At 34.9% G+C, this 15,687-nt stretch overlaps 1 protein-coding gene across 1 annotated transcript; it reads left to right on the top strand.

The window, feature by feature from the left end:
- Positions 1–4,656: 4,656 nt before the first annotated feature.
- Positions 4,657–5,421, top strand: LOC145105974 (uncharacterized). The gene has a single exon (XM_079043033.1). The coding sequence runs from the start codon at positions 4,657–4,659 to the stop codon at positions 5,419–5,421; it is 765 nt and encodes a 254-aa protein (XP_078899159.1).
- The last annotated feature ends 10,266 nt before the right edge of the window (positions 5,422–15,687 follow it).

Below are 15,687 nucleotides of genomic sequence, written 5' to 3'. Positions count from 1 at the left end.
TATTTGGTGAGATATTTAGGTGGAGTGTTGACTTATCCTTTAGGCAAAGACAGAAGTTACCTCCCATACCCACTCCTTGACTATTCCCAGTCACTATTCACTCATACCTAGTCAATCATTGTCCTTTCACCACCCCTCTCCAGCAAGATTCAATACTCAAAAGCTGAAAATCTCCTCTCTCCTTCCACCTTATTCACACTTTCTCAAAGAAGAACAAACACATTCTCTCTCACTTCCTCTCACCAAGAATTCGAGATTCAAGGCTGATCTTGAGCTCTTCACACACCTTGGTAAGTAAATCTCTTCCCACACTTGATTTCCTTACACTTCTTCACTCAAATTACGGGTTCCTTACACAAATATCGTCATATTTGTTGTTAGATCTTCGAATCATCAAGCATCTTCTAAGTGTTCTTGAGTTGAACACTTCTTTTCTTCATCATCCATCTTCTGAAATTACTCAAGGTGAGTTCATACCCCTACATTTTCATGTTTTCTTAAAGTTTTAAGGGGGGAATACATGTTAAAACACCAAAAACTTAACTAAACTCAAACAACAGCTTTCATCAGAAAAGTTGAGTCTTATTCACGGACTGTTTTGACTATCTTAAACTTAATATCTTTCAAAACTGTTTCATATGCAAATATTTCAGGTGCATACCTTTAAAATGACTACTTGCACATCTCCATACGATTTACGATTTATGGTGATTTTTACAAAACTGCTTATCATTTCAAAAACGAATTCGGACCAGTCTGTGAATATGAACATTTTAACACAAGTTAAAGACTTCTAAAAATCATAATAAAAATTATGAATAAACTAGACACATTTTGTGAACTCTCAAAATTTACGGATTCAGTTTTCGGCTTCGTATGATTTTTCTATGATTTTTCTAAAACAGTGTAGAAAGGTCAAAAACTAGATAACAGCTTATAACTTTCATCACACTTTGTAACATGTTGAGCAAAGTGTTAATCTTTGAGGATTTCATATTTTACATGTGTTTCTTGTTGTGGTATAATTATATAACAGAAAATACTCACTGAATTGTAAGAACCCTCCATCATTACCAATAGTACAAAACAAGGCAGGATAAACATACTTATATTTTTGCTACACATTCGACTTACCTAGAAAAGGGTTCTTATACACCACAAACAAATATGCTAAACTATAATAGGTATAGTTAGGTTGCATATACATTTAAAACATTATGATAAACCATAATAGGTATAGTTTACGTTTCATTTACATTACGAACTCATTACAAAAGGTTTTCATATAAAAGGGGGTACATTACAAAGTACCAGGTTTATACAAAAATGGGTACATTACAAAGTATCGGGTTTATACAAAAAGGGATACATTACAAAGTACTGGGTTTCATATAAAAGGGGTACATTACAAAGTACCGGGTTTATACAAAAAGGGGTACATCACAAAGTACCGGGTTTCATATAAAAGGGGTACATTACAAAGTACCGGGTTTATACAAAAAGGGTACATTACAAAGTACCGGGTTTTCATATAAACGGGGTACGAATACAAAGTACCGGGTTTACACAAAAATAGTTTTAGGGTATTAAAACTACATATCTTTTAGAATTGTTAGTTTTCAGCTATAATCGCTACGTGTACATGTTAGAGTTATATAAAATTGAATTGAAATCGACTTAGAATTGGTGGGCCCGCCCTATCTCATGTTCCTTGTTTGGTTGTGGACCTAGGGCAGACCCATTATATTCAACGGTTTATTTAATTTAAATTTTATATAACTTATATACGCTGAGTGATTATAGAAGGAATCTATGGGTCTTTCTAGGGTACATTACCGCATAACATAGGAGCATTCATTTCACACTTAATAAAGAAAATATTGGATTTTCTGGAAACATACTCTGTCGCTTTTACAAGGAAAACGGTTTCTTCCTCAAACAAAACTCTTATGAACTCACCAACTTAATTGTTGACACTTTTCAAAACTACTTGTATTCTCAGGAAATCAGTGATACAGGAAACCAACAGCATTTTGAGGATGGGACGTTTAATCGTCAAACAGTTCATTTTGTCATCATAATGTAATTGATTTTGAAACATGTAAACATATACTATGATGTAACATTTTAAATTATATTTATGATGGTTGTATTTACTTTGAGCACTATTATACTCGTTGTTGTGATACTATACATGAAGTTCTCCACTCCCAGACGTTTCCGCCATCCTTGGTTTGGGGGTGTGACATTCACAAACTGTTAATGGCTTTCCACATTACCAACCATCATCTTTATGACTTAATGATCACTAAATATGTTTTTCTAATCCACTTATTAAGCTTTGAATCATCTTAATAATCATTTAATTACTAAATTTCAATCGCATGTTATGATTCCATTTTAATCAATAAGATTCCAAGCACTTCCAATGAAGTTGTGAATTGTTAGGAAACCTTTGCAAACACTTAAAATTCTTTAAAATACTTTTAGGTTTATATCATTTTAGTCAATTTCCAAGTTACTTCCATGATTTTTGAAAATAGATTTGTTTCAAAAGCATTTCAACATATTCCAATGGTAGTTCCCCATTGGAATAAGTAATTCACATCAAAGTTTATTAGGAACCATGGAATCACATCAAACCCTAACTTAAGAACCAAGTACTTCAATAAATTAACTTGGATTTAATAAATCTGATTCTACTAACGAATCTAAAAGCGAATGTACAAGTCATTAAGGCACTTTTACCACTCATATATTGAGATTATGGCTCATATCACCCAATCCCATCAGTAGAGATGGAAATAAACCGTACATTGATTAGATAACAACCTCATGATGATCTATTTCAACTCAAAGTATCAATTAAGTAATGGATTTGGATGTCATCAAGGATCTAGGGTTTGCGAATCCCAAGATCCATCAAATGTTGAATCAAGCTCTAAAATGAAAAGAATGTTACTAGAAGCATATCCAAAGCTTGATTCAATACTTAATTGCTACTAGAACATAAAAAAACTCACAAAGAGTTCGTGAAAATAGAATTTGATGTTGAACAAAAAAAACCGTAGAATTGAATTTGAGATGAAATAGAGGAGAAAAGCTACCTTGCAAAAAAGGAGGTGAAGAGATATGATTAAAGCTTATACAATTTGAATTCAGACCTCAAAATAATTTAATTTGAGAAGAAATAGAGGAAAAAAATCCACCTTCCAGGCAAGGAAATGAAGAGACATTATCAAAGCCTCTGCTACCCAAATAATTTTCGTTGCAAAGTCGTTGATAAGACAAGTTAGTGATGCATTTATACTTGCTCGAAATCCATATATTTTTGTAGTGTTTACACGTATATAAATTCAAACTTAGTCGATAGGTTTCATGGACTTGTGTGATTATATACATTTATAACACACAATAATGTGATGAAAGCAAAACATATCCTAAGTATACATACCCCAAGATCCATAGGAAATTTGATACACGCTTTATATGTTATCCATCACCAAACTCAATTTACGAATTATGTCACTGCATCGAACAAAAAATTTAAATGCAAATACGATGGAAATCATACGTACAACATAGCAAACTAGTGTGATTTACATAATAATTCTATCACAATTCATAAACAACCATGGTTTTGAAAATCGGACCGGCCTTTTCAACCGGGAACCGGTCTCTGGTTACCGATTTTTTGAAGTCAAAAAACCATTTATTTGTGAACTAGTAAAAACCGGTTGGTTCAATAAAAACCAGGTTAAACCGAACCGATTCAACCTCTAAAAAACCGATTTTATCATAAAAAAGTGACAAAAAGATGATCAATCCCAAATCCGACTTTCCAAAAAATATTTTGACTAAAATAAAACTAGACTTGTAGTAAATCGTGTTGAACAAGTAGCGTATTTTATTTTAACATGAGAGAATGTACAAGGGAGCACCAATTTATAAAAGAAGCTCTCTCCCTTCTTTCTTATTCCCAAGATATGGGCATTCTTATTCACGAGATATGGGCAGGGCCGGTCCAAAGGTATTTGATGCCCTGGGCAAAAGTGTTTAAGGATACCCTATGATTGTATCGTAAAACCTTGATGAAGTCGTATATGTACATTCCAACCACGAAAATGCACATATATATCATGTAATGTCATTAATTGTTACAGTAAAACATCTAGAATTTTATTTAAAATACATATGTTAATACAAAAAACAATAACAAGTAGCATTTACTAAAATGCTACCATACGCATCTAACACGACAACCTATATTAAGATATACTACAATTACATAATATAATTATAAACTCATCTCCAATTCAACACAAACTCATAAGAAATACATACATCTTCTTTTAAAGCAATCTCCCCGCCTCAATCGAATCCTCTCTTCTTAATGAAATCTATTAATGTATATTATGTATCTTGTATTTAGCCCATTAGATTAGCCTTTTTGTATGTACGTATAAGCCCATTACTTTATGTATATAGTATTCAATTGATTAATGAAATTATTCAAGGGAAATCATTCTCCAATATGGTATCAGAGACTTTCTAACCTTGGTACCCATACACCAGCCGGCCCTACCTTCTCCTTCTCGATCCTGTTAGTCTTCTCCTTCTTCTCTATCTCTATTTTGTTCTTCTTCTCTATCAGACATGGTTGATAAAAATAAGCCCTTCACTTGCATCAATATCAAGTCCTATGTTCCTCTTATTCTTTATCTAAATGAATTAAACTACGATGCGTGGCAGGAGCTCTTTCTCACTCATTGTCGTGCCTATGGTGTCCATGGTTTTTTTGACAGCACAAACAAACCCATAGACGCAACAGACACCGATTGGGACAACCTTAACAATCTTGTCAAGTTCTGGCTCTATGGCACAATGACACAGTCATTACTCACCATGATCCTCAAACCAAAATCAACAGCCAACTCTATCTGGGAAGCCATTGAAGCCCTTTTTAGAGACAATAAACACTTGAAAGCAATTGAATTGAACAATGAGTTGTGTACTCTAGTCCAAGGCGACCGCTCTATACCCGAATACTGCCAGAAAATCAAAGTTATTTCTGATCTCCTAGACAACATTGATGCACCAGTCCCTGAAAAGACACTAGTTTCATACCTGCTCAACGGTTTAAACCCGAAGTTTGAAAGTGTTTCCATGCTCATCTGTCACAAAGATCCCCCACTTTCATTCCTTGAAGCACGCTCAACTCTTGTTTCTGAAGAGTTCCATGTCAACAGGAACCACACCCTGACACCCTCACCTCATTATGATCATGGATCCTATCCTACAGTTCTCGTCGCCAACAGCAACAAGCCCGACAACAGGCGGTCTCAGCACAACAGATCCTCCTCCAATCGGCGCAACATTGACTCCTCCAACCGTCGATCAGCGCCGTCTTCCTCGTCGTAGGTACATGCCACTGGTTGCTACCCTCCTCCTGCTCCGTGGAATCCATACTACTATCATTGGGCGGCGTATGGCTAGCCTGCCCCTCCACCATGGGCTGTTCCACGCCCTCATTTGGCTCCTCAACCACAACAACACCGCCGACAACCACCTGCAACCGGGATTCTTGGACGACACCCATCAGCCCAACCAGGTTCCTCTACTTCCCAGGGAGCATTTCACGCTACTACTACTGATCAGTCCTCATTTCCTCCTCTTTGGCATTGGTTTCCTCCTATGCCACCTGATCAACCAACTGATCTCCCTACTGCATACAACACAATAACACTCACTGAACCGGAAGATGCAAACTAGTATATGGATACGGGGCTGACATCTCATCTCGTCTAATGCAGGTATTCTATCTTCACTTACACACAATTCGGTTTTTGTTGGCAATGGTTCCACTATTCCCGTTACCCAAACATGACATAAAGTTATCCACTCAATCAATCACCCGTTACATTTGAACAATGTCCTTGTAACACCCGATATTATCAAAAACCTTATTTTTGTGCGCAAATTTACTACTGATAATCTTGCTGCCATTGAATTTGATCCATATGGTTTTTCTGTGAAGGATTTCCCGACCAAGCAGATCCTTCTTAGATGCGATAGTACCAGCGTCCTCTACCCAGTCACCTCTTCAGTAGTCACCTTACTCACTAATCAAGCATCTCTATGGCATCAACGTTTGGGACATCCCGGTCCCCGTGTTCTTCAATCTTTAATTTCTAGTCATTTCATTTCATGTAATAAAAACAATGTTCCATTTTCCTGTAATGCTTGTCGCCTTGGCAAGCACTCTCGTTTACCTTTTGTTTCACCTAATAATCATGTCACTGAGTTGTTTGAAATTGTGCATTTGATTTATGGACTTCATCCATTGTTAGCACTAGTGGCATCAAATATTACATCCTTTTTCTTGACAATTTTTTCATTTCTTATGGGTATACCCGTTTCGTAAGAAATCTGATGTCTATAGCAAATTTCTCCACTTTCGGGCATATGTTAAGACTCAATTCAAACAAGAAATCCAATCTTTTCAGTGTGACCATGGTGGTGAATTTGATAATCACCAATTTCACCCCCTCTTTGACCAAAACGGCATAAATTCTGTTTCTCATGTCCCCGCACATCTCACAGAATGGTCGGCCAGAACGCATGATTTGATCAATTAATAATGCCATACGTACCCTTCTCTTTCACGCACATATACCAATAACATATTGGGTTGAGGCCCTACACATGGCATGTCATCTTCTAAATATCACCCCTTCCACAACCATTAACAACGAGATCCCATTCACCAAACTTTTTCAAAAAAATCCATCCTACTCTCATCTCCGCATCTTCGGATGCCTCTACTACCCTTTAATACCCACTTCTCACAAACTTGAACCTCGATCCATGCCATGTGTATTTCTTGGATACCCATCACAACATCGTGGGTTCCGATGTCTGGACCTTCACACTCGAAAAAAAATTATCTCCAGAGATGTGACTTTCGATGAAACCTCCTTCCCTTTCCAATCTATGACCACCGAAAACCCACCTTCTTACTCGTTCCTTGACGACCACCCCTCACCTAATACTTTTTCCGCTGCCATTAACCCACCAACGGAACCTCCAATCAGCCCACCATCATCACCTAACCACCATCAACACACCAGCCACCCCACCGAAAATCACCAATACCACTCCCCCCTCTAACCGCAACTCCTCAAAACAGCCCTCTCCATACTGCCACCTCTCCAAACAGCCCCCACCCTCCTAAAACAACCATAACTAGCCCCTTATCGCCTCACTCCTCATCCCCCACCTCCAACCCATCCACTCAAAACAACCCGTCAAACTCCCCTCCTATTTCCGTTAATACACATCCTATGGTTACCCGTGCTCAACGGGGTATTTTCAAACCCATCTCCAAACTTAACCTTCATACCACAGCCGAATCTCCATTACCAAGATTCCACCTCCATGCTCTTAAAGACCCCAACTGGACCAATGCCATGAAAACCGAATTTAATTCACTTCTTACTAATGAAACATGGGTACTTGTTCCTAGACCAAAAGATGTTAATATTGTTCGGTCTATGTGGTTGTTTAAAGAGAAATATAAAGCAGATGGCTCATTGGAACGATATAAGGCACGACTTCTTGCAAACGGTAAAAGTCAACGGCCGGGGATTGACTGTGATGAAACATTTAGTCCAATTGTTAAACCGGCTACCATACGTACGGTTCTTAGTCTCGCCACATCCCGTGACTGGCCAGTTCACCAGCTTGATGTTAAAAATGTTTTTTTACACAGACATCTCAATGAAACTGTGTATATGCACCAACCGCCCGGATTTCATGACCCCAAGTTCTCGAATCATGTATGTCATCTTAAACGGTCTTTTTATGGTTTAAAGCAGGCCCCACGGGCATGGTTCAATTGGTTTGCTACATTTCTCAAGAAGCATGGATTTATACACAGCAAATGTGATTCGTCTCTATTTTTCTTCAGATCCGGGAGTGCCACTGCTTACTTGTTGTTATACGTTGATGATATTATTCTCACAGCATCGACCACATCTATTCTTCAGCATCTTATCAAACTCCTGGCTGCGGAGTTCGCCATGACCGATCTTGGAGTTATCTCATATTTTTTGGGCATCTCAGCAATTTCTAACAAAGAAGGATTGTTTCTCTCTCAACGTAAATATGCTCTTGAAGTCCTAGACCAAGCAAATATGCTTAATTGTAATCCATGTCGCACTCCTGCAGACACTCAGTCCAAGCTCAATGATACAGGACCACCCGTTGCTGATCCCACTCTTTATCGCAGCCTTGCTGGAGGCTTACAATATTTAACCTTCACCCGACCAGATATTTCCTTTGTTGTACATCAGATCTGCTTATGCATGCACGACCCGCGTAAACCCCATTTTCATGCATTAAAACGCATTCTACGTTATATTCGCAGTACATTAGATCTTGGCCTCCAGCTTCATCGCACCGCAACTACTGGTCTTATTGCCTACTCAGATGCCGACCGGGGCGGTTGCCCATCTACTCGCCGATCTACCAGTGGTTATTGTGTTTTTCTAGGCGACAGCCTGGTCTCATGGTCCTCTAAACGTCAACCCACGGTCTCGAGATCAAGTGTCGAAGCTGAGTACCACGGTGTTGCAAATGCAGTTGCCGAAACTTGCTGGTTGCGGAAACTCCTTCCTGAGTTATACACCCCCATACCCAAAGCTACTATTGTATATTACGATAATGTGAATACGGTCTATCTCTCCACAAATCCGGTTCAACATCAAATGACAAAACATATTGAAATAGACATTCACTTCGTTCGAGACAAAGTCGCCACTGGTCAAGTCTGTGTCCTTCACGTCCCTTCCGCACTTCAGTATGCCGATATCTTCACCAAAGGGCTTCCTTCGTCCCTCTTCAATGATTTTAGAAACAGTTTGAGCCTTCGGAGTGTTCCTACCGCTCGAACTGTGGGGGGGAGGGGGGGGGGGGGGGCGGTATTAATATATATTATGTATCTTGTATTTAGCCCATTATATTAGCCTTTTTGTATGTACGTATAAGCCCATTACTTTATGTATATAGTATTCAATTGATTAATGAAATTATTCAAGGGAAATCATTCTCCAATAAAATTCTTGCTGCAATTAATTATGAAGTTAAACAGTGAACATAATGATTCCTCAAACATATGAAATTTAAGACATTCACGGTGAACCCAAAAAATACGATAGAAAATTGTAATTACTAAATGGTGAACATAGAAATTTCTTTGTTAAAGACAAAATGAAATCAAATTATCCCTAACTGAACTGAAATATACCATAACATTAAAAAAAATATTTTTCTCAAAACATAAATAATAGCAGACTCGCATAACCAAGGCCATGTCTATATATACACTACATGGACCATTTTGGTGTTTACTCTTTTTGAAACATCATTACAAATTCAACAACGAAATTTCTCACGAAAACCGTAAATTGCATTCATACAATGATGTTCAACTATATTCAATGTTGTTTGCCTCTTTACATATTAGTGTATTTAATGTTGTTTACTCTTTACCTCTGAACCAGAAACTAGATTAAACATTACAACCTCCCAAATGGCTAAACATAGAACATAATGGATGAACATGAATAGCCGAACATGAATGGTTGAACCAGAAGAGAGATCAGGTGGCTGGAAATAAGAAATTTTATTGAACATTATAACCTCCCAAGTCACTGAATGGCTGAAAATTATACCTCCTGGAGGATTGAATGGCTGGAAATTATACCTCCTGTATGGCTGAAAATAAGAAATCAAATTAAACATAATTCATCCAGAAAAATACTTAGATTAAAAATAAGAACCCCAAACTTTCAGGAATCAGAACTACAAAAATTAGCTCGTAAAATTTCGAACTCCAAAATGATATATATGTACTGCTACTGGGCATAACTACTGGACTGTATTGGGCCGGCCCTTTGTGGGACTTCCATTTAGAAGTTTCTAAGTTTATTAATTACATATATGAGTAATGAGTGGGTGTTCAAATTTCAAAGGCTAGACAGGAAATTCTTGTAAATAAGCATATGATTTTATTAATTATAATTTTACATTTAATTATAATATAATAATGATGTCATCCGTTTTTTTGGACCGATCAAACTGATTGAACCATCGAACTGACAAGCCAACCGGTTCAATCTCCGGTCTAGTTTTCAAAACATTGTAAACAACTCACAAAAACAATTCATACAAAAATTAATCCATAAACACGGTTATTACTATATACTCAACTTCAATCCGTGTGTGTTACCTAATGTAATACGAGTATATTTTACAATACTTTGAATATAACATATTGTTTATTTTTTGTTATTATACATTTCTGTTAACACAAAATTTACGATGATGTATCGTTTACATATTCTTCATAAATGGAACTCCATCAACTTCCAAATAATGTTACGTCTTGCGGGAATATATGGTTACGAGATGATAACATGAATGTATAAGCATATGTTACTTGGTTGGTAAATGAAATCTTTGTGTTACTTGATAGATAGTGCGTCGAATATATAATTTTATAATATTCTTACCAGAATATCCAAATTTCTTTTTTGTAAAATAAATGAACAATGAGTTTATTTATGGGAGAGATATAACTAATTGCCTAATTAATACCACTAGTTGAGTAATTGACTAATTGGCGGAACCTGTGCATCATTTGACCCATTCTCGTTGACCTTAGTATCATGTATCTTGGCGGCTTTAGAGTGCCACTGGACCCATAAATGCCTACACATTTCTAGCCTTCATTGGTCAGACGTTCTATCACACAAAAATAAAATCGCAAATGTTCTACATTAGTATACTCCACAAATATCACGACAATTCGTTTGTTTTCATTTTGTTTTGTGGCTTTCGTAGGACTAATCACAAAGAATCATATCTCTAACAAAATATGAGGGTGCATATATGATTTTTGATATATTACATCGGAAAAATTACACGTAAATTTTTCATAAATTTATGATTTTTGATATATCACGTCGGAAAAATTACACGTAAATTTTTCATAAATTTTACAGTACGTCGAAAAATTTTAAAAATAGCATGTACTACCTTTGCAGATAATTGGACCCGCCCATGGTAATACGTATTACAAAATAATATTTGTTTTTTATATCTCAAAGTTATCATGTAATTTGAAAAAAAATGATTTTTCAAAGTTATGTAATTTCATAAGTCTATTTCTAAGGCTGAAAGGAATGGTGTCAACGAAACCGCACTCCCTCCACTGCCACATAAGCGCCACGACATTTTTACCACTCAAGTGTGGTTTCTTGCCACACCAAGAGAGTGGTGCCACATTTTTATTTTCTTTTTTTATTGTTTTTTAGCTATTTTAATTAAAACTTATTTTTTAATAAAAAGCATAATTTTTACTTACTTGAAAATTAAAAAAAACATTACATTGAAAATTCAAAAACCATTACATTGCATTACAAAAAAAAAAAAAAAAAAAAAAAAAAAAAAAAAAACATGACATTAAAATAAACCTAAAGTGTTTTAGAGAGATTGGTAAAAAAAATTTAAATTTGAGAGAGAAAGGTTTGTATTGTGTAAAAAAAATGAAGTGTTTGTATATATATATATATATATATATATATATATATATATATATATATAGGAAAGAAAGGCAAAAAGGAAAAAAAAATTAAAATTTATTGCAAAGACCGTTCAACGGTCAAAACACTCAACAACCAATCACGATTCGCGGTATTCTCCAGCCGTAATGCGGCCAAAACCGCAGTCTGGGAGCGGTGTGCGCGGCTGAGGTGGCACAAACCGCGGCCACACCCTCCAACCTAACAAATAAAATATGATGAATATTTTACGAATTTCATTAATTTTGCCAACATAATTAGTTGAAAAAAGTTATTTTCAACAAATAAATTCGCCAATACCTAGTAAAATATTGTTGTTTTGCAAAATGTCATTTTTCTTCTCTTTGTAGAATTTCCAATTTCATATAGGAAGTTCATGTTTCAATTCCAACACATCTCACTGACAAAGGTTTTTGTTTCAAATAGTGTTAACTAGCTCAAACAATAAAATCAAAGAAGTTAAAAAAATTCTAAATTCCTCATATATATATATATATATATATATATATATATATATATATATATATATATATATATATATATATATATTAATGTATCTTATATTGATAGCGACACAGATTTATAAATGTCTATATATATTACAGTCTTTCCATAAAAAAACATTTAAACATATATCTTATATAAGATTAGAGGTGGCATCTAACATCCCACTTATTTAGACCCTAGATCGGGACATTTGGAAGATAGTCAAGACATCTTCAGATTGGAACTCAAAACAATCAAAGTCCTTTAGGTCAAAAGTCTACAAAAAATCTATAATTTCTACTGAAAATTCAGCATGACCTTTTGGTACGCTGGATATATCAATATATAAATAAATTGTAACGATCGGAGTTCGGGTAATTACTCTTTTTCCCCTTGGAATGAAATTTTTTTGCATGAAGGGTCCCTACGTACGTTGGGCGTACATATGGTGACCAAAACCCTAAATTTTGGGGCAAGTACCATATTTAAACATTCTAAAGCCATTTGGACCTTACCCTAACCAGCCTCCATTACTTTCAAACGTCCCTAAAACCCTAAATCCTTTGTGACCAACTATTGAGCTTGGAAGTGCCTCAAATACCTCCTTTTTGGTGTGCTAGCAAAGTGAAGGAAGTAGAAGCAAGCTTTAAACGTGGGAAAAACTTTTGGATCTTACATTTGGAGCAGCTTGGGAAGCTTGTGGAGATAAAAAGCTTTCACCTTACTTATCCTTTTTGCTTGTTGAGTTATGGTTTCTAGAAGTCCACTTTTGAGTGCATAAATCCTTTCTTGGGAGTTTGGGCTGTTGGGTTTTTATTCAGAAATCCGGTTTCACAACCGGTAAAAAAGACAACGGAAGCTTTAAAAATGTTGAATAAAATTAAAACAATTTTACCCACCAAGGATCACTTTGCAAGAGTTAGAAAGATTAAAACAACCATAGAATGGAAAGCATAACAACCTTTGAAGACTTTGATCCTCATGGGAGGTTGGAAGTTGATGAAGTTTGGAACGAAACTCTAAAGCAAGAGTTCTTTACAAGTATCCACCAAGCAAGAGTAGAACCATCAAAACATGCTAGTATTCACTTGTAATTTTTTTTTCATAAGCCTTTGAAATATATACCAAATATATGCTCAAATGTGAAGCAACAAAGGGGCTTTGTCTAGCATCAAAATGCAAGAGAATGGAGAAGAAGAAGAGCCTTCATATTCCGAAATTTGGCAATCCTCTAGAGAGCATGGAGCTCTTGGACTTGGCTCTAAGAAGAGGAAGAAGAAGAAGACTTGCAAGAAGTGTGTTCAAAACCCTTCCATGCTCTCTCTTATATAATGGCCAAAAAGTGAAAGGAGACCATAAAGTAAAAAGAGAGACAACTTTGTCCCAAGCATGACAAAAAAATAAACAAGGCACGCATGCCTTGTCTCCTCCCATTTTTCGAAAAAGGCATGTCCAAAAAAAGACAAAAGTTGTCTCATGGCTAGTTTATATATACATATATGTTATCTTTATAAAAATCAATCATTTTTATAAAGAATTTCTAACATATATATATATATATATATATATATATATATATATATATATATATATAACTAGTCATATATAAATATCTTATTTTATATAAAACTACCTTTTATATAAATTGTAACTAGCTTATTAAGATATAAATATGAATATATAAATATCTTATTTTATATAAAACTATCTTTTATATAAATTGAACTAGTTTATTAAGATATATAAATATAACTTATAAATAATCATACTTTATGATATTTGTTATTTATCCAATAAATATTATTTCCACAAATAATAAATAAAATATTATTTCCATGAAATAATAATTTTCCAATTAAATACAAGTGTTGATATATATTTATTAATAATCAATTTACACTAATAAATAATCAATTGACGGTAACTTGTTATATGGTGTGACCCTATAGGATCATATATTATTAGCAATATCATTCTATAATGACTCTTTGGCATACTAGATCTTTCAGTCTCTCACTTGCACAAGCCTCATCATAGATTGATATAGACAGTGCTGAACGTCTAGCAACATTTCACTGCCCCCAATAATATATGACGAAGAATGCCATTCATCAACATCCAATTACCAAAAGCTCTAAGCTTCAATTGATGTATTAAGGTAAGTTTATCAATTATCCCTTTGTTATAGACATCTTGTTGAACATGAGCCTTGGATCGCAATCAATCTCATTTGTAATTCAACTTTGGGTAACGCACGTTAGATGTCTAACTCTTAACACATAAGAGGAACAAATCCCATCTTGACTACATAAGCCTCTTGCATAGTTCACACCATACCCGAATATGACTTTTATAACTGCCCGGCTAAGGAACAACATTTGGTCATATCAATGCATAACACTCCTTACACTTAAGTCCCACTATGTATCTTAGGTGTTAACGATACAAAGATAGTACCTTTTAATCAAGTATCAATCATAACTGCGATCTATGAGATGATCTTGATGCAAGTCCGTTTAGTACTAGTTCTCTGACAATTACCTATGAAACTTGGTTACAACCACTTGTCTACTTTCATCTAGTGAGAGTCAACCAATCCATTTCATATTAGTTTTACTTCATAAATGTTCCCACAATCATGACCGACTATGAACCTTTAGAATAATAAGATTATTCAGGGATTAAACATGTTAATATAGAACACAACAAGTATTAATGTAATGATCATATCCCAGTATATTAAAACTTTATGTAATTGTTGTTGTTACTATGTTCCAATATCCAAATACTAAATTCAAATCAAAATCCCATTATTAGAATAATAAAAGTCTTATGGCTGAAGTGTGACCACTCATACTTAACTTAAAAGGAAAGACTTTATTAATGGGTTCGACTAAATTTAATTTTTGTGAATTCTGCGAATACAATCATCTCCATATTTGACATTACCTTAAGTATATTTAAATATTTCGGAGAATATAATTGGTGCTCTTATGTGACATAGAGCTTCTTAGCTTGATTAAGTACACTCTATTACTCACAAAAGATTTCTAGGTTATCCATGAATGGAAGGATTCAACCTAGTTTTTCAATGATCTAGTTCATCCAATTATATTTGATTTCAACTTCTGAAAAGTAGTGTATTCTTATTTAGTAGATTGTGCTATTTTTTTGCTTGGATTTCATTCCAACTAAACTTGCTCTTCATTCCATAATGAAGTCATAATCCAATTATAATTCATAATTATCTATATTTATTTAGAAATCAAAATCATATGTAGCTCTTTACATTAAGATTTTGTTCTAAACCACTTATCTCATATGCATTCTCTTAGCTCTTCTTAAGTACTCTTAGAATGTTCTCACAGTCATCTAGTGACTTAACCATGTATTCAATTTTGTATCTCATGATATGACATAAATGATGGATTCATTTGCCAAGAAAATAGAATATAAATCATTTCATCTAGCTCAACCTATGTGCTAGGTCCATTTGAGACAATAAAAAATGGTGTCATGTGACAGTGTCAAGAATTTTCCAAAGGAATCTTGTATC

The sequence above is a fragment of the Lactuca virosa genome, chromosome 4 (assembly GCF_052849685.1).
Source record: "Lactuca virosa cultivar CGN04683 chromosome 4, Lactuca_virosa_CGN04683_v6, whole genome shotgun sequence".
NCBI classification, from domain to species: Eukaryota; Viridiplantae; Streptophyta; class Magnoliopsida; order Asterales; family Asteraceae; genus Lactuca; species Lactuca virosa.
The sequence above is the reverse complement of the archived record's forward strand: the minus strand, read 5'-3'. Positions and strand labels throughout refer to the sequence as shown.

Bases quoted from the DNA above. Each gene is read 5' to 3' on its own strand.
- LOC145105974 (XM_079043033.1), top strand. From the start codon at position 4,657: ATGGTTGATAAAAATAAGCCCTTCACTTGCATCAATATCAAGTCCTAT.